The sequence below is a fragment of the Schistocerca americana genome, chromosome 1 (genome assembly GCF_021461395.2).
Source record: "Schistocerca americana isolate TAMUIC-IGC-003095 chromosome 1, iqSchAmer2.1, whole genome shotgun sequence".
NCBI classification, from domain to species: domain Eukaryota; kingdom Metazoa; phylum Arthropoda; class Insecta; order Orthoptera; family Acrididae; genus Schistocerca; species Schistocerca americana.
The window spans coordinates 857,339,388-857,358,202 of NC_060119.1; the positions used below are offsets into that span (position 1 = coordinate 857,339,388).

The 18,815-nt window shown below is 39.7% G+C and overlaps 1 protein-coding gene across 2 annotated transcripts in view; it reads left to right on the plus strand.

The window, feature by feature from the left end:
* LOC124613573 (MLX-interacting protein) overlaps window positions 1–18,815 on the plus strand; it is a 403,061-nt gene that overhangs the window by 364,195 nt on the left and 20,051 nt on the right. For both annotated transcript variants that reach the window (XM_047142290.1, XM_047142297.1), the window contains exon 16: window positions 11,563–11,690. In XM_047142290.1, the coding sequence (XP_046998246.1) occupies window positions 11,563–11,675 (113 nt within the window). In that variant the 3' untranslated portion in view covers window positions 11,676–11,690. The remainder of the gene's footprint in view (window positions 1–11,562; window positions 11,691–18,815) is intronic.

Consider the following 18,815-nt stretch of genomic DNA (forward strand, 5'->3'; position numbering starts at 1 on the left):
AAATAAATAGTTGTTGCGTAAATATGTATGTGCTAGATATGATGTTCTGCTAACGCTAAACCAAGGATGTTTTATTTATACCTGGATAGAGTACTTAACAAATAAAAGTGAGGCAAGAAACAAGCATCAAAGTTGAGATACATAGTCAAAAATCACCACCTGCAACTTACAAAGCTTTACTAGATGACTTCCGACAGTACTTTTTCTTGCTTTATTGCATGTGAAAGGATAGTAGTGTAGAATTTTTGAATTTTTTTGCTTATCTTTTCTCTTTGCTTCTCTTTAATTCGCTGCAATCCATAACTAGATATAAATACAGCATTATTGCACTAAACACAGGAATGTTTGTTAGGAAAGTGGCAAACATACATCGCTTGCTTGAATTTTGGAATGGGTGTTTATTTCTGGCTTCGGCTGTATTTTTACTCTTTAGTTCTCATAATTACAGAACAAGATTTTCTAAAAGATGAGTAAAACTACTTTTTTCTGTCGTATAGATATGGTATCACTGGGATTAGCTGCTGTTAATTAACCGTTACACTGTAATGTCTTGTTAATTCGTGAATGAATGTGATTGTAGTGTGTTAAAAATAGGTAGGCACAAAAGACTAAGGTTTCTATGTTCATGACAAAAATTCTTTTGTGTGTCACTTTTATAACGTGAAACTCAAGTAGAAGGACAATTTGGGGGAAAAACACGTTAACAGTGCTAGTCAAAAGACAAAAAAACATCTGCAGTGGCTGTAGGAACTTCATCTAAAATACTGGCTGCTACTGGTGAGATGCTATAAAATGTCAAAAAATGAAAATTGGTGTTGAAGTTTGGTCATTTGTGAATAAATATGTACCCGGTGCTGACTGTATACCCATTTCAGACAGACTTCCCCAAGAATGTGTCAGGTAGTGCAGTGACGAAATGAAAGAAGAAATCAAAGATGCTTTTGACAAAAATGGCAGGTGCATATTTGCAGTTTTATTTTGGACGACTGCAGCATCAGAACATAAACTGTATTGTAACTTTTTAGATGTTGCTAACAAGTTCTGCTATCAGAAGTTCTTGTGCCTAGGCCACAGTAGGGACCCTAAAAGACTATAGCATTAAACATGAAAATAAACTTAGTAGATGATATCTTCATGAAAGTACCAAAGGAGCTAAACTTTATTGTCAAGTTGTCTGCACTCTTGCAAAATGAAAAAAGCATACCTTCAGTTCCTTCAAGAGAAATTTCCTCACCTGAAAAAAATCTTCACCAATCCAATAATCGTGAGAGGGTGTTCTTGGTTCTATGCAGTGCAGTACTTGTATACATACTTGCCAGCAATCATGGAATTTTTCAATCATTCAAAAACAAAAAAGCTCACTCTTGATCATCATTTAAGACGTGAAGCTGCGTCAGATTTAGTCTTCTTAGAGTGCACATTTGTAAGTTGTATATGTATTAACATTGGCAGTTCAATTACAACACTAGAAGACACGACTTACCCATTCGCATGTTTGTTAAGGGAGGCATTTGAGAGTGTAGAATCACTATTGAAAAATTCTGAAGATTGTTTTTCAACAGTTGCTATTAATTGTTCCGACACATTCCAAAACTAGGCATGGGCAGCATTTGCAAAATTTTGTCTCAAATCTGCTGCTATGTAAGGTTTACAGTAACTACGTAAACACACATCACAATGCCCAGCTAATATTTTTTTACAAAAACATTGGCAAGCCACCTGACTGTTTTTTTAAAAATTCCATTGACATCTTGCAAACTGTTTCAGATGTGATGAGAAGCCTGATATAGTGAAACTTGTACTCTGCGAAAAGCTTAAATAAGATGAATTTGAAAGAGCTACTTTACCTGCAATTCCGGTACCTGTCAATATCGTGGATGCTGAGAGGTACTTCTCAACATACAGTGTAGTTGTAAGTGACAGGAGGAGGTCAGTGAAGCTAGACACTATTGAAACAATCTGACTGATCGCATTCAATAGATAAAAATTTGTGTGTAGGTCCATAATGTGTCTTAATTTGAATTATAACTAACAGTGAAAAAGAAAAAAATCAAACACTTAAAAATATATGGGTTTTAGTGTTGTAGGACTGCAGGATCCAATGATGCACACTATACCACATGTAATAAACAGTATTTTATTACTCGGAAGCAGTTAAATACATTCTTGGTCACTCACCACGTGTGTAAACTTTCGCGAGCAGCCACAGACAGCCGCAAAGAGCTTCGCAAAACAAAGATATTACATGCGACTTGGTCGATAGTCACCACATTAGCCCCCCCCCCCAGAGTGTGGAGCACAAAACATAAATATTGGGGCATACATGTAAAGGAAACACCCAAGGGGGAGGTAGAGGGTGTTTAACCGAAACCATACCTTACATTACATTAGTAATTGAAGTCTTCGAGCCAGCGAGGGGGGCGGATGGTCCTGCCGGAGCGGGTGAATCCTCGTACAGCAGTCGAGCGATTTGGAGAGGGGACTGTGGATTGTGAGGAACTGGGGTAGCGGACCTGAATGCCTGTTGCAGTATGTAGTACTTTTACCATGGATGGGTCAGTACCAATAGGCAAGGGGACAGACTGGAGAAGGTGAATGTGGGTTAAGTTGTCATTGGGGGAGCTGGCTCGTTCGTAGAAGATACACACATTATCTGGCTGTATAACAAAAAACACTTTAGAGCCGCAAATAAGACCTGTGTTGACATTCGCTACCACTCCCGTATACGGGTTGACAGGATCTCCACATGAGTCATCAGCAGTAACATCACCTATCCCGAGGCTGGTCCCTGATACGTCATTGAATCCTAACAGGGGAAAGGTGGGGGGCTGCCCATAGGAGGGGGAATCATCACATGCATCACTCTGTGTGGGAATGTCACACATACCTGTAGCACTGTCAAACAACTAGGTGTGGGTAACATCACACGTGCGGGAATGGGCGTCACTCATCCACGGACTGTCGGTGGATGCCTCGTGTGAGGTGGGTTTAGCAGGGGGTCGGGGCTGACTGTGTGGGGTATCGGGCAGTTCTCCCAGTGACCATACCGGTTTGAGGCAGCAGACAGATACCGTTTGAGGTGTGCCATTAATGAGCAACTCAAACATTTTGGTATGCCGTGATACGACTCTGTACAGGCCCGAGTCTGAGTGCCGGTCGATCAGTGTCATCGTGCACCATGACGTGAGTGCACAACGCCAAGTCCTTATGCAGAAATACGGGAGGAGGCGAATGCGGTCGAGATGGAGGCACGCAAATGTTAGCAATTAACTCCTTAACATGCCCAACGAATGTCGAGTGCAGCTTTGATCTGGAGGGAGTGAAGGCTCAACTAGCTCTGGTGGAAGTGTGAGGGGTTCTCTGTACAGTTTTTCTGCCAGGGAGGTGCCAAGGTCCTCTTTGTATGCGGCCCGAACACCTAACATTATCCATGGTAAGGCGTCGGCCCACTCCCCTCCGTGGCACATCAGGGAAGCTTTAAGTGTTCGGTGCCAGCGTTCGTCAAGCCCATTGCTCTGGGGGTGGTATGCTGTAGTCCGAAATCATTTCACTCCACGCAGTTCACAAAGCTGTTGGAAGAGGATGGACTCGAATTGGCGGCCCTGGTCAGTGGTGATAGAAACCAGGCAGCCAAAGCGCGAGATCCACATTAATAAAAGGGCTTGGGCTACTGCGTCGGCTGTGATAGTTGTGAGAGGAATTACCTCTACCCAGCGGGTAAACCTGTCAATGGCAGACAGTATATAACGGAAGGGCCCGAGGGGGTTGAGGGCCTGACAATATCGATGTGTATGTGCTGGAATCTTCTTTTTGCCACATCGAACGTACCCATGGGGGGCTGTGCAAGGCATCCTACTTTTGTGCGCTGACAAGCCATGCACGCTTGCACCCAACTGCGACATTGTTTTTATCACCCAGGGCCAAACGAAAGGCTCACATCCCAGACGTGTGATGGCACGAATGCCAGGGTGTGCCAAGTCGTGGGTACTATTAAAAATGTCCCAGCAGAGAGGTGCCGGAATCACCAGATGGGTGATGAAAACCCAGGAAGTGTCCTTAACTCTAGTTTGAGTCCTGCTTTAACATCGGAGCGCAATGCGGTGATTCAGTATCCTCTGCCTGCAATTTAGGGAGTTCACTGAGGTCCAGTTGTGAAGATAAAACCGACACACAAGATAGAAAATCGGCAACAACATTGTCTGCCCCTCTGACGTAAAGTATGTCGTTCATAAACTGGCATATGAGGTCCATATGATGAAAACATCTCGGGGACGAGTCCTTGCTTGGGTTACGGAAGGCTCTTGGTCGGTAAATACCACGAAAGCGAGATGGGAGCATCAGGAATGGGGTGAGCGAGCGTAACGGCTGTCTGTAAGGCTGACTTTAGGTTATCGAATGCGCACCGCATATCAGGAGTCCACGTCACTGCCCGAGACCCTGAAGTGTTTTTTCCTGCAAGAGCATCCGTCAGTGGGGCTTGTATTTCAGCGGCATGTGGGATGTGTTTGCAGTAGTAATTTACTATTCCAAGGAAGCGGCGGAGGCCCTGAAAATCTTTAGCAAAGGCACCGTACCAATGGCCTCAACCCGTTCGGGTAGGGGCAGATGCCATTGGCAGAAAACCCGTGGACCAGAAAAGTGACACTAGTGCGGTGGAGTTGTGACTTAGCATCATTCACTGCAACACCATTTGCTTTTAATAATTGGAACACTGTATTTAAATGGAGTTCATGTTCCTCGAGGGAGGAAGAAAAATTAACAAGTCGTCCAGGTAGGCATATGCAAATCCAGTTTTCCGACCAACAAGTCAGTGAACCGTTGCCACATTTGTGCAGCATTTTTAAGGATGAACGGCATAAACAAATACTCGAACAACCCAAACGGGGTGGTGACAGGTTTTTCAGCGTCTTCTGGTGCCATTGGGAGCTGGTGATATCACTTGTGACAGTCGATTATACTGAAAATTCATGCCCCGTGCAGTTGGGAAGCAAAGTCTTGAATATTTGGGATGGGATAATTATCTGGAATTGTTCTGGTGTTAAGTGCCCGATAATCACCACAGAGGTGGAAAGCGTCATCTTTCTTGGGCACCAAATGAATGGGTGATGACCAACTACTAGAAGAAGGGCGAATAGTCCTATCATCTAAAAGTTCCTGAATAATAGCTTTGCCATGTTATGTTTCTCCAGATTTAAACGCCTAGCCTTTGCATGTACCGGTGGGCCTTCTGTGGTATTGATTCTGTGGACAGTACCATTGTTGATCACGAATACCAATGGGGATGATGGGCCTGCACCCGATGCACTACGAGCTCGGTGGGGTACTTTGTAGCGTCGAGGGCACAGCTTCTGTCCGGCAGTAGAAATGTCACATGGCGTCGGCAGCAGGTGCGAGGAAGTGGTGCAGGGGTTGGGGGTGTGGCCGTGTGTGACAGAGGAGTGACCTGCTTAGGAGCGTCCTTGAACTTGGATTGCATGGCGGCGATGTGTAGGCGGAGGGCTTCATTGCTGTCTCGAAGTTCGTCGCCGTGTGATCCAAGAGAGAGCACTGCAACAGCGGCTTCAGCTAGCTCACACAATAGTGTGGCGCTCTCAGATGAGAGGGAAGAGATACCTGAACCGGTGGTACGGTCTATCAAGTTAATGGTTAGTGTACCTCATTGTAGATTGGGTGACAGTGCATGGGCTAAGAAAAATATACCCCGAGCACGGGTTCGTCCACCTCTGCGATAATGAAGATTAGATTAGATTAGTTTTTCGTTCCATAGATCCATACTGAGGAAATCCTCGTGGATGTGGAACATGTCACTTTTTTTTTTTTTGAGCTGAAATAACAATACTAATAGTATGAGTATATACAATACATCATTTGTTTCCATTAAAAAATTCGTCAATGGAGTAGAAAGAGTTGGCCACTAGTAAGTCTTTCAGGCTTCTTTTAAACTGATCTTTATTTGTAACTAAACTTTTTATGTTTGCTGGCAAATTATTGAAGATGAGTGTTCCTGAATAGTGGACCCCTTTTTCAACTAAAGTAAGTGCTTTTAAGTCCTTGTGCAGATCATTTTTGTTCCTGGTATTGTATGTATGAACTGAGCTGTTTGTTGGAAAAAGAGATATATTATTTAGGACAAATTTCATTAAGGAGTAAATATACTGAGAGGCTGTAGTTAGTATACACAGTTCTTTGAAGAGGTTTCTGCAGGACATCCGTGAATTTACTCCACAAATAATATGTATTACATGCTTTTGGACTCTTAAAACTTTTGTTTGACTTGAAGAGTTACCCTAAAATATTATACCATATGACATTATGGAATGAAAGTAGGCAATGTATGCAAGCTTTTTCATTTTTATGTCGCCTGTGTCTGCTCGCACACAAATTGCAAATACAGATTTGTTAAGGAGTTTCTGTGGTTCTGTGGTGTGCTCCTCCCAACTGAATTTACTATCAAGTTGTAATCCCAGGAATTTAAGACTGTCAACCTCTTCTATCTGCTCTTCTTCATACTTTATGCATATGCTGGGTGGAAACCTCTTACAGGTTCTGAATTGCAAATAGTGAGTCTTTTCGAAGTTTAATGTCAGTGAGTTGGCTTTAAACCATTTATTAATGTCCATGAAAATATCATCAGCAGATCTTTCTAAAACTACACTCTACATACTATTTATTGCAATGCTTGTGTCATCTGCAAACAAAACTAACTCTGCTTCTGGCATGTAACTGATGAGAGATCATTAATGTACACAAGAAAAAGCAGTGACCCCAAGATGGATCCTTGTGGGACACCACATTTAATTTCTTCCCATTCTGATGATGACTGATGACTTAATTCACTAGTCCCTTGCACTGACACCCTGTTAGCGAGGTATGACTTGAACCATTTTGCAGCGCTGCCCGTGACACCGTAGAATTCTAATTTGTTTAAAAGGATGTTGTGGTTCACACAATCAAATGCCTTTGGCAAATCACAGAAAATACCTGCTGCTTGTAATTTGTTATTTAATGAATTAAGTACATTTTCACTGTAGATGTAAATAGCCTTCTCGATATCAGAACCCTTCAGAAATCCAAACTGTGTTTTTGATAATATGTTATTTGTGGTCAGATGGTTGAGAAGCTGCCTGTACATTACTTTTTCTAAAAATTTTTGAGCATGATGGCAAAAGTGAAATCGGTCTATAGATTGATGGTATCTCTTTATCCCCTTTCTTGAATAGAGGCTTAACATCTGCATATTTTAGCCAGTCGGGAAATGTCCCAGTTATAATTGATTGGTTACACAAGGAACTTAGAATTGTACTAAACTCACAAGAACATGCCTTAATTAACTTTGTTGATATTTCATCGTAACCACTAGAATGCTTTGTTTTAAAGATTTTATTATGGAAGTTATTTCTTTTGGTGCAGTGAGTGACATATTCATGTGCCTGAAGCTATTTGTAAAGGCTAGTTTCAGATATTCAAGGGCATTATTTACTGATCCTAACAATCCCATTCTATCAGTAACAGATATAAAGTACTTGTTAAATAGATTTGCCACACTATGCCCATCGGTTATTAATGTGTCATCTACCCTTAATCCTATTTGCTCCTGTTCCTCTCTGGTTCTACCAGTCTCCTCTTTCACTATATCCCATATTGTTTTTATTTTGTTCCCTGACATTGCTATCTTCTTCTCGTAGTGCATTTGTTTAGATGTCTAAATTACTTTTTTTTAATATTTTACAGTATTCCTTGTATTTAGCTAAATCATCAGCATTGGAGGTATTCTTGGTCGACAGATACATTTTCGTTTTTGTCTTACAGGAAATCTTTATTCTTTGTGTAATCCATGGTTTTATTATAGACTTCTGTTTAATTTGAGTAACTTTCAGAGAAGAACAGTTTTCAAACATGGTACTGACATTGGTCATGAATGTGTTATATTTTTCATTCATGTCATGATCACTATAAACATCTTTCCAGTTCATATCTTTGAGCAGTTTTCTAAAACACTCAATTTTTGGTTGATTGACTACTCTCCTGTACTCAGATTTAGCAGTCTTGTTAATCTGCTTAGAATTTAAATCTAAAACAAGGAGCTGCATGTCATGATCTGATAGTCCATTTATTACAGGTTATATGATATGATTTTGTTCCTTTGATTTGTCTATAAAAATGTTATCAATGGCTGTCCTTGAGTATTTAGTGACCCTAGTTTGAAAGTTTACAGTGTGAGTTAGATTGAAAGACAACATTGCTAACTGCAGTAAATGTATACTGGAAGATTGGATTAGAAAATCCGTATTAAAGTCATGTGCAATCAAAATTTTTGTTTCTTCCTAATAAATAACCCAAAAGAGCTTCTAGATGATTTATGAATAGAGTATAATTTCCTGCAGGTGCTCGGTAGATAGTTACTATTGTATAGGATCTGTTATGGAACTCTTATTTCTGTTGCACATGCTTCTAGATGCTGCTCTAAACAAAATTTTTTAATGTCAATGTTCTTGAATTTATGGCAGTTTTTAATAAATGTGGCAACTCCTCCTCCATCCATATCTACTCTGCAGAAGTAGGAAGCTAGCTTAAATCCTGAAATGTCTAACATATATATACTAGTAGTCACTTGATGTTCAGAGAGTCAGATTATGTCAATTTGGTTAGATGAATTCATTTCATCAACACAAATGAGTAGTTCATCAACTTTATTTCTGAGTCCCGGAATGTTCTGGTGTAATAAAGATAACTGATACTGCATTCTAATGGGATTATAACTGCTTTGGCGAAGATGAACTGGCAGTTTCTGATTACTTTCTGTTAAACATTGTTCAAATGGAGGCTGTATGCTAAAATCTGACTCCTGTTCATCTGTTTTCTCAAACTGAGTGTGTCTGCCAATCGCTCTTAAAACTCGTTTTCTTTCCCCTTTCCCTATCCTTAAAAAGGCATCCCTCTGACACCTGTGACCACTGGTATTTTACCACTTGTGACAGTTTCCCCCCTTTAAGTTTTCTACAATCAACCCAGACAGTTTTCCCTTCCCTTTCCTATTGAGGTGAATGCTATGCCTAGTCTGGTCCCACCTATTGATAGCATCCACAGGAATCAAACCAATATGGGACCCTATATCCATCCTAAGCAGCCACTCCAAGTTCACCCTCCCGACGGAAGAGTTCATATGAGGCAGATCATGGCGTCTCAACACAGACACAAATCCCACACTCGTATGCTTCGTTGCTGATGCTATCTTCACCAGGTCAATCTCTATGGAATATTCAGAGTCTCTGTCAGTGCTATTTCCCGGACCACCCACTATAACCATGGCATCCTCCTTTGTGAAATCCTTGCATAAAGAACCTACATCTTAGTGTTACCTGACCCAGATCTGCACTAGGCTTGAAAAAGTTTGTGACCTGGTACTCTGGACCTAGATTTTCCTGCAATAGTTGGCTAACACCTGTACCATGGGAACTACCTACCAACAGAACTTTCTTTCTCTTTACAAATTTCCCTACCTTTTTCAAGTCCTTGAAAGCGTGTTGTGCCCTTTCTACAGCTTCAGCTACATGATGCTCATCAGATTCTGACTGAGGCAACAGGTCAAATCTATTTTCAAGATTTATAACAAAGCTGGTCATAAATCTTGAAAATAGAGTAGACCTGTTGCCTCAGTCAGAATCGGATGAGCATCATGTAGCTGAAGCTGTAGAAAGGGCATAACAAGCTTTCAAGGACTTGAAAAAGATAGGGAAATTTGTAAAGAGAAAAAAAGGTCTGTTGTTAGGTAGTTCCCATGGTAGAAGTGTTAGCCAACTACTGCAGGAAAATCTAGGTCCAGAGTACCAGCCTGTTGCCCCTATTACCTGTTGCCAATTCCCAACTCTGTCACCCTTCTCCCTCTTTAACCTGTCCAGATCCTCCCTTGCCTTGTCTAAGTCAGCTTGAAGAGCTGCAGTTTTCCCTTCCTGTTCCAGTATTTTCCTATCTCTACTGCAGATCCTACAGTACCACTGGTGAGCCTCATTTATGTCCTGATTTCCCACACCACTACATTTGCCGCAATGAAAGAAACTACAGCACCCATCACATCACACCACACCCCAGAACTCACGATCCTACGGCATGTCACACACTTCTCACTCATGGTAAAAACAGAAATCGTATAAACTGATTTAAGTACTGACTAAAACGTAAACAAAGGACCCTAGAAGCTATTTAGGTGGATATAAATAAATTGAAAGAGTACTGAATTAAAAAACTGGTGATTACATATAAGTTTAAGTCATTGTTTACTTACGATACGCGCGCGCATGAAATTAAGCCTAAAATCTGTGCTATAGGCGCGAGAAGGAAAATAATCTTCTTACCCCGTTAATCTTCTTTAACACTTCACTAACACTTCCACTAAGGTAACAACACTTACATTATATTTATACCAGCTGGAAACGTTTACCTATAAGTTTAATTCACTGCTTACTTACGATTCGCGCGTGATATTAGGCCTAGGATTCGTGCTACAGGTGTGAGAAGAAAAATATGCTTCTTACCCCATTTAATCTTATTTTATACTTCACTAACACTTCCACTAATTTAACAACACTTAAATTATATTTATAACAACTGTAAATGTTTAAAAACAGGTTAATAACAACGCTTTTTATAATTATTTATTGCAGCAAATACTCGAAGAGTCCGCGTCAGCGCAGTGTTGCCAACCAACCTCCTAACTTTTCCTCCAAGTAATTTGTCTGTTTATACATAGTCTATAACTGTCTTAGATTTGCCATCTCAGCCATATCTAGTAATCTTATGGCTATCTTCTTTCTTGAAGAATGTATTCTTCACTAAAAGATGATTCCTTATGCACATATTTGGAGTTTCTTCACCCTCCACATTTCGTCTTCCGTATTCAAAAGAGCCCATCACCACCTCATATCTATTTCTATCCATGCCAACCTGAGCATTCAGATCCCCAATTATCATAATGTTATCTTCTCTTACTTGGTCTTCCTTTTCTTCGAGGAATTTCATTTTTTCTTCCTCACTGTACCCTTGCTGAGATGCGTACACTTGGAGTATAGTAAAACTATTCTTTCTCATGTTCACTCTTCCTCTGATTATCCTTTCACTTACAAGCTCACATCTGTAACTGGGTCAATATCTTTGTGAAACACTAACCCCACTCCGTTTTTATCCTTTTTATTGTGACTGTGCCAGTATAATCTATACCCACTCTCAGCAATTTATAGTAACAATAATGTGAAAAAGGAACTGTGCGTCCTAGGTTGCAGTGCGGTCACAAACTTTTTTCTTACAAGAGCATCCAAAAGTCTGTACAGAATTTAAAAAATAATATGGGTGTTAAACTAAACCATAGCTTAAGTTGCAGGTTTTTATGCCAATTTATTACATATAAAATAAAACTACAAATATTGTTTGTTCAATGAGACAACTGGGATGTAAATCCTCCAATCCCCACTTCTTGCCTCTCCCCCTCTCTCCATTTACTTCCTTCTTACTTTTTTAGGATTCTGTAGTTAATATTCATGTTTTTATTAATCTGTTTTAAATGTATAGGGGTTCTGAATTCACTGCGGTACCTGAGTAGAGCAACAGATATTCTGACAGACCCTGCACGGTTACCAGAGGAGGCTCGGAGAGCTGTTCTGAAGAGAGACATGCATCTCTGACAAAATGCATAGCAGGTATGCCATTTATTAATTGTAACACAGTATACAATACAATACTAGTGGGAGCTGTCAATTTTATCTTAGCTTTCATTAATATCATCACATTATAGATAGCTAAAAGTAGTCGTACTTTTGTATGGCAGAAGTATCATGGAAACCCCTCTTCTCCAAACTCACACCCTCTCCTCTTAATCCCACCTTCAAACAATTAGAGTTTTCTCAAACAACCAAGTGTGGGCTGCCTTTGGATACAGAGAGAAAACAAGTAGAGCAGACAACTCAGCCATGTTGTAAGTGCAGGGCGGAGCAGAAGAAACACATGTTTTTTAAATTGCTAGTTGTGTTCGATAAGTGGGGGTATTGACCTTGAATGACTGTTGGCAAACAGCTCAAACTATGCAGTTTCAGTCACTGTGATGTGTCTGAGCATAGAGCATTGTGTTTCATGGTTGAGAAGTTCTTTAAAAACAATGGTTCTGTGGTTACGGTTCAATACTTTTTCTCTTGAAAGTTTCATGTTGGATGTCGAGAAGCAGTTCCAGATTGAAACGCTATATTCGAGTGGGTTGCAACCTTTAGAAGTACTGGATATGTGAAGGGAATTTAAAAAAAAAAAAAAAATGAAACAATCCACTGTATCACTGGGTATGTCATGTTGTTCATATTGAATCACGTCTTACATGATGATCTCAGATTTCACCAATACAAAATGATTGTCCAGCAGATAAATGAAACAGATTTTGTGCAGCACAGAGAATTTTGTAATGTATAGGCACTATTCTTACAGAAGATGCAGATGCCCCAGTATTCATTAGTGAGAAAGCCCATTTTCATCTGTATGGTTATGTTAATGTACAGAACTGTTGGTACTGAGCACCAGAGAACCCACATGAACTAAACGAAAAACTTCTCCATAGCTCAAAAGTTACAGTGTGGTTCGGTATCTCCAAAATAGGGATTATTGGACCTTAGTTGTTTTGAAGAGGGAGGAACTGCAGTTACTGTGACATCAGTGTACTGTGTCAAAGTATTAAACAACTTTCTTTGTCCAGATCTTGCAAGCTGTCAAGTGCACATGAGAGAGATGTTGTTCCAGCAGGATCGTGCCACAGCTCACGTGGCAAGAACATCCATGGAAGTGGTTCAACATGTAACCGAGACATTTCATTTCACAAATATGGTGATGTTCCTTAGCCCCCAGGCCCACCTGATCTGTTGACCTGTGACTTTTTTTGTGGGGCTGCTTGAAACTGAGTGTATGTGAATGAGCTTTGCACATTTGATGACCTGTAAGATTTACATTTGTGAGGAAATTGAAGCTATACCAAATGAAATGTTAGAGAGAGCCTCTTTGGAGAGGATCCAAATTTGTGTCCAGCAAGGAGGACATCATCTCAACAATAATATTTTCTAAGGTACCCAGATTTCAAAAATGCGATAAAAGTACTATTACTGATGCAAACTTTCTTTAAATAAAACCTGGTTTCAGTTATTCAGTTGTGAAAAACATGTGTTTCCTCTGCTCCACTCTGTATTTCCAGCTAAAACCTCTCGCTGTTCAAAGAAAATAAATAAGGGCAATAAGCTCTTGTCTGTGATTGTGGCATAAAATCAGTTGGCTCACTGTAACACCATATTCCAAGTAGAATCATTTTTGTGTTGTGACATTTTTCAGAAGTACAGTTAATATGTTAGAGTTCTTTTAAAATATATTCAGTTGACTGAAAACCTTGAAACCAGTTTCTGCTGATAAAATTACAACTGTAGAATATAAGGGTAGTGTGAGAGTCAGTTAAAACTATTCCAAAACACATTTGCATGAAAGAGCACAATTGAACTGCTTTCTCTCTCTCTCTCTCTCTCTCTCTCTGTTTTTTGTAGTTCACATTGTCTCGTAGTTCACATTGTCAATATTTAGTACGTTAGTATCTAGCAAAAGTGGATAAAAATACAAAACTTTGTCTGACACTCCAAAGTACCTATATCAAATTGCATATTTATTACTTATTGTGAAATTTGAAGTGGGCCACTATCAGCATGAAGATGAGCCTCAATACATCACAATAACAGATCTCTGAGGGAATAGATTTTTTGTCCTGTTAATGAGCTTGAGCTTTTACGATGTTACTGGTTTTGGGAATCAGTGGGTACAAGAAATGAATGGATACTGCATCACACAGTATGAGCGTGACATGGAATGACAATCACCTCATGTGACTGTAGTCATGGATGTACTTCTTCATTGCCACTGTTGGCTTTACAATGGCGTACTGCAACAGGTGCAGACACTTCTAAACTCGGTGTTCACACCATCTGCTGTGATTTGGACTATGGCACACATACTATTTCATCAGCTTCTATGGTTCAGAGTGACAAATCAGATGGCATTGATAACTGGTAAAATATATTTTGTTTACAGACAAGTATGACTTCATACTGTCCTGCAGGTGTGACCATGCATGTTTTAGACACCATTGTGGTGATCACAGTGTGGCAACCTGCAATGTTCAGTGTCACAACAAACATACTAAGAGTGTTGTATTGGGGTGCCTTTTAGATACAGCCTGTTGTCTGCTCTATCACTATGTATGGAGAGCATTCTGAACAGCAGCCACTGTGTTATTGTTTTAGAGCCAGAGTTACTCATTCATGCAGCTACATAGGGTATATTTCAGCAGGAAGATTGCTGGTCATCCGTGGCAAGAAATGTAATGACCTCCTTGGCCTACAGATTTGCCTGTCAAGTCACCCATTGAACATGTCAGGCATATGTTGATCATTTTTGTTCCTGGTATTGTATGTATGAACTGAGCTGTTTGTTGGAAAAAGAGATATATTATTTAGGACAAATTTCATTAAGGAGTAAATATACTGAGAGGCTGTAGTTAGTATACACAGTTCTTTGAAGAGGTTTCTACAGGACGTCCGTGAATTTACTCCACAAATAATATGTATTACATGCTTTTGGGCTCTTAAAACTTTTGTTTGACTTGAAGAGTTACCCTAAAATATTATACCATATGACATTATGGAATGAAAGTAGGCAATGTATGCAAGCTTTTTCATTTTTATGTCACCTGTGTCTGCTAGCACTCGAATTGCAAATACAGATTTGTTAAGGAGTTTCTGCGGTTCTGTGGTGTGCTCCTCCCAACTGAATTTATTATCAAGTTGTAATCCCAGGAATTTAAGACTGTCAACCTCTTCTATCTGCTCTTCTTCATACTTTATACATATGCTGGGTGGAAACCTCTTACAGGTTCTGAATTGCAAATAGTGAGTCTTTTCGAAGTTTAATGTCAGTGAGTTGGCTTTAAACCATTTATTAATATCCATGAAAATATCATCAGCAGATCTTTCTAAAACTACACTCTACATACTATTTATTGCAATGCTTGTGTCATCTGCAAACAAAACTAACTCTGCTTCTGGCATGTAACTGATGATAGATCATTAATGTACACAAGAAAAAGCAGTGGCCCCAAGATGGATCCTTGTGGGACACCACATTTAATTTCTTCCCATTCTGATGATGACTGATGACTTAATTCACTAGTCCCTTGCACTGACACCCTGTTAGCGAGGTATGACTTGAACCATTTTGCAGCGCTGCCCGTGACACCATAGAATTCTAATTTGTTTAAAAGGATGTTGTGGTTCACACAATCAAATCACAGATTTGCCTGTCAAGTCACCCATTGAACATGTCAGGCATATGTTGATCAGCAACTTGTTGTCTAACTAGCATTGTCGATGCTGTGTAGACTCAAATGCAAACTGCACAGAGGGAGATCCCCAACAATGTATCTAGGCCCTTGTTGATTCCATGCCATGAAATTGAGAGGCTCTGATTGCAGCACATGGGGGCTTCACATGACTTTGAATTCTCAATAAATGACTGTGTACAACTCTGTAATCCTGCAGCAGTTTTCATGAACATTAATGTACTTGGTAGTGAATTTTTATATTGCATTAATATTGCATGTGGTGAGGTGGAAAATTTTTCAGGCTTTACTGTAAAAAAAATCTGTGTGTATTGACTACGTGCCGACCGTTTTTACAGGTTTCTAATTAACTACTTTTATTCTGATAAGGAATGTCTCTAAATGCGTAAAGAAGCTTAGATAGCCTGTCTCTCAGGCATTTTATTTCTATAGGTCTACTTGGACTTTTAAACCAAGTATTCCATAGAAATGTTCAGGTGGGTAATATAGGACAGCTCATCAACAGGGATGTTAATATCGTATTGAATTCCTGGAAGTTTTATTGTGAAATATAGCTCAATCTTTTTGAAATGTATTTATTTTTCATTTTAACTATCACAGAAGCTGCTGTCTCACATGTGTAGGTAGTGACGAACAGTATCATTACTTCTAATGCGTCTTGTGCTGAAGCAGCCCAAAAATATACAGTTACGTGCTCACTAAACATTCACTGTACTCACATTGTCAGATAATGGGTCTTTGGAGCTTTGTCCTAATCTTTGTATGACTCATGTTTTGTGGAAAGCACTGACAAAAAGGTTTATAACAATGAAAATAATGAATATTTGACAAAATAATTTAATTGGATAGATAAAAAAATCTGCTCACCAAGCAGTGGCAGAACACATGCACAAGAGGAAGGTATAATTAGGCTAGCTTTTGGAGCCATTAGCTTCTTCTTCAGGCAGAAGGGTTGTAGGGGAAGGAAGAGGGGTGAAGGAAAAGGACTGGAAAGGTTTAGGAAAAGGAGTAGATTTTGGAAAAGTCACACAGAACCATGGGTCAGGGGAGACTTACCCGATGGGATGAGAAGAAAAGACTGATTGTTGGGGACTGCATCGGCAAGATTTGAAAACCTAAGAGCTCTCAGGTTTTCAAATCTCATCCAGTGCAGTCCCCAACAGTCTGTCTTTCCTTCTCATCCTGTGTGGTAAGTCTCCCCTGACCCATGGTTCTGTGTGATATTTCCAAGATCTACCTATTTTTCTAGACCTTTCCAGTCCATTTCCTTCTCCCCTCTTCCTTCCCCTTCAAACCTTCTGCCTGAAGAAGGAGCCACCATTGGCTCCAAAAACTTGCCTACTTATGACTTTCTTTTGTGTGTGTGTTTTGCCACTGCTTGGTGAGTAGTTTCACAAAAATGTGTCATAAATAATGTAAAAGATGTGTGTGATGTGTTATAAGGTAAATTGAAGTTAACATTGCTGTTTATGTAGATATGAGTAAATTGTGGAAACTAGGAAATTAATCACTATTACAGTTTGAGAGATGCTGTTGAATTCCCTTATCAAAGTTTCAATTTTGACTTCTGCGTCAGATACTGATACTTTTTCCTCTTGTAGATGAAGAATGAATATGTTTAAGGGTGAGACTATGGATGATTAGCAGCTGTTGTGCAAGTGGAACTTTTTCATGTAATGAAGGTTTTTATCTCATCTGTCATGTAAAAGAAAAAAAAATACTTAGTAATTAGCCTCTTGCTAATCAGTGAACATAGATTGTAGTAATAATAATGTATGCAGTTCATTTTTTACTAATCTGTTCAAATAATATTGAGTTCAAAGTTGAATATTTAAACTTTCAATAAAATTTACTATTTTGATTAGTCCATTTTGCTTTTTCTGGAAATTTGTCTGATTATCCCTGTTTCAGAACTGGCAACGCAAACAAAACTTCAAAAAATGATGATAAAGGAATACAACAAGTGTTGTCTGTATAAGACATTACTAGCTATACTGACCATTATCTGGTGAGAGTATATGCAGGGTTTGTTCAAAAAATTCCGGAAGTTTTGTAATTTCATGCCAGTGGTGTGTTGAAACGAAATGTGGTTGGCATCCCTGCACATGCATGTGTTTAATGTGTAACTGCTCGAAGTTTCATTGTTGTATGTCTGTTAGTCAGTGTTCAGTGCTCTATTAAGTAGAACATTGTATCACACAGTTTGTGAATTTTTATATGGCAGAGTTACAGGAGCAATTCGTCTGCATAAAATTTTGCGTGAAACTCAAGAAAACGTATACAGATATGTGCCAAATGCTGCAGGAAGCCTACAGTGATGAGTGCTTAAGCTGTATTTGGTTTTACAAATGGTTTGCATGCTTTAAAAATGAGTGAACAGAAGTTAAAGATGGACCCTTGTCCAGGATGCGATGTCTGCTGACGATGCTCATGTCAGGAACGTCAACGAAATTGTACGTGCCAGCCAAAGACTGACTGTCTGAGAGATTGCAGAAAAATGTAATACTTCAGTTGGATCATGTCATGAAATCTTGACACAGCAACTTAGAACGCATCTTGTTGCCACCAAGTTTGTCCCATGGCTCATGAGTCAAGAACAGAAAGACCATCGCCTCGCAATCTGTGAAGAGCTTTTGGATCATGCAAATGAGAACGAGATGTTCCTTAAGAGAATCATAACTGGTGACGAGACGTGGGGTCTAGGGTTATGCTGTTGAGATCAAGGTTCAGTCTTCACAATGGCCTGGGAAAGGTTCTCCAAGACCAAAAAACAGCTCATCAGGTCAGGTTAGATGTCAAAGCCACGCTGATAGTTTTCTTAGATTTCAAGGATTAATTCTTCATGAATTCATGCCACAGGGACAAACTGCCAATTGCTGGTACTGTCAGGATGTGTTGTGACACGTACATGAAAATGTGACAATGAAACAGCCTGAAATGTGGCAAGACGATTCATGGCTCTTGCCTCACAATAAAATCACTGTGCTGCCTCATCCTATGTACTCTCCAGACCTGGCCCCTGGAGACTGTTTTTTATTTCCAAAATTGAAAACTCCCCTGAAAAGACGAATATTTGCAACAATAGACGAGATAAAAGGAAATTCGCGTGATCCAGCATGAGGCATACCAAGACTGTTTCTGGAAGTGGAAACAGAACTGGGATCGGTGTATCAATTGCGGAAGAGAGTATTTCAAAGAAGACAGTGCAAAATAAATAAAAGGAAAGTGTAGAACAATTTTGTTGACAAAGTTCTGGAATTTTTTGAACAGACCTCATATATTTTTTAAAAGCCTGCTAGTTGAGGTCAGCATAAGAATTACACATTATTATTTGTTGGTGCAGTTGCACATCCATCACAAAACTCTTAAGATCTGTAGTGGTCTTTGAAGAACTGGTGAACTAGAGCATAGTGCT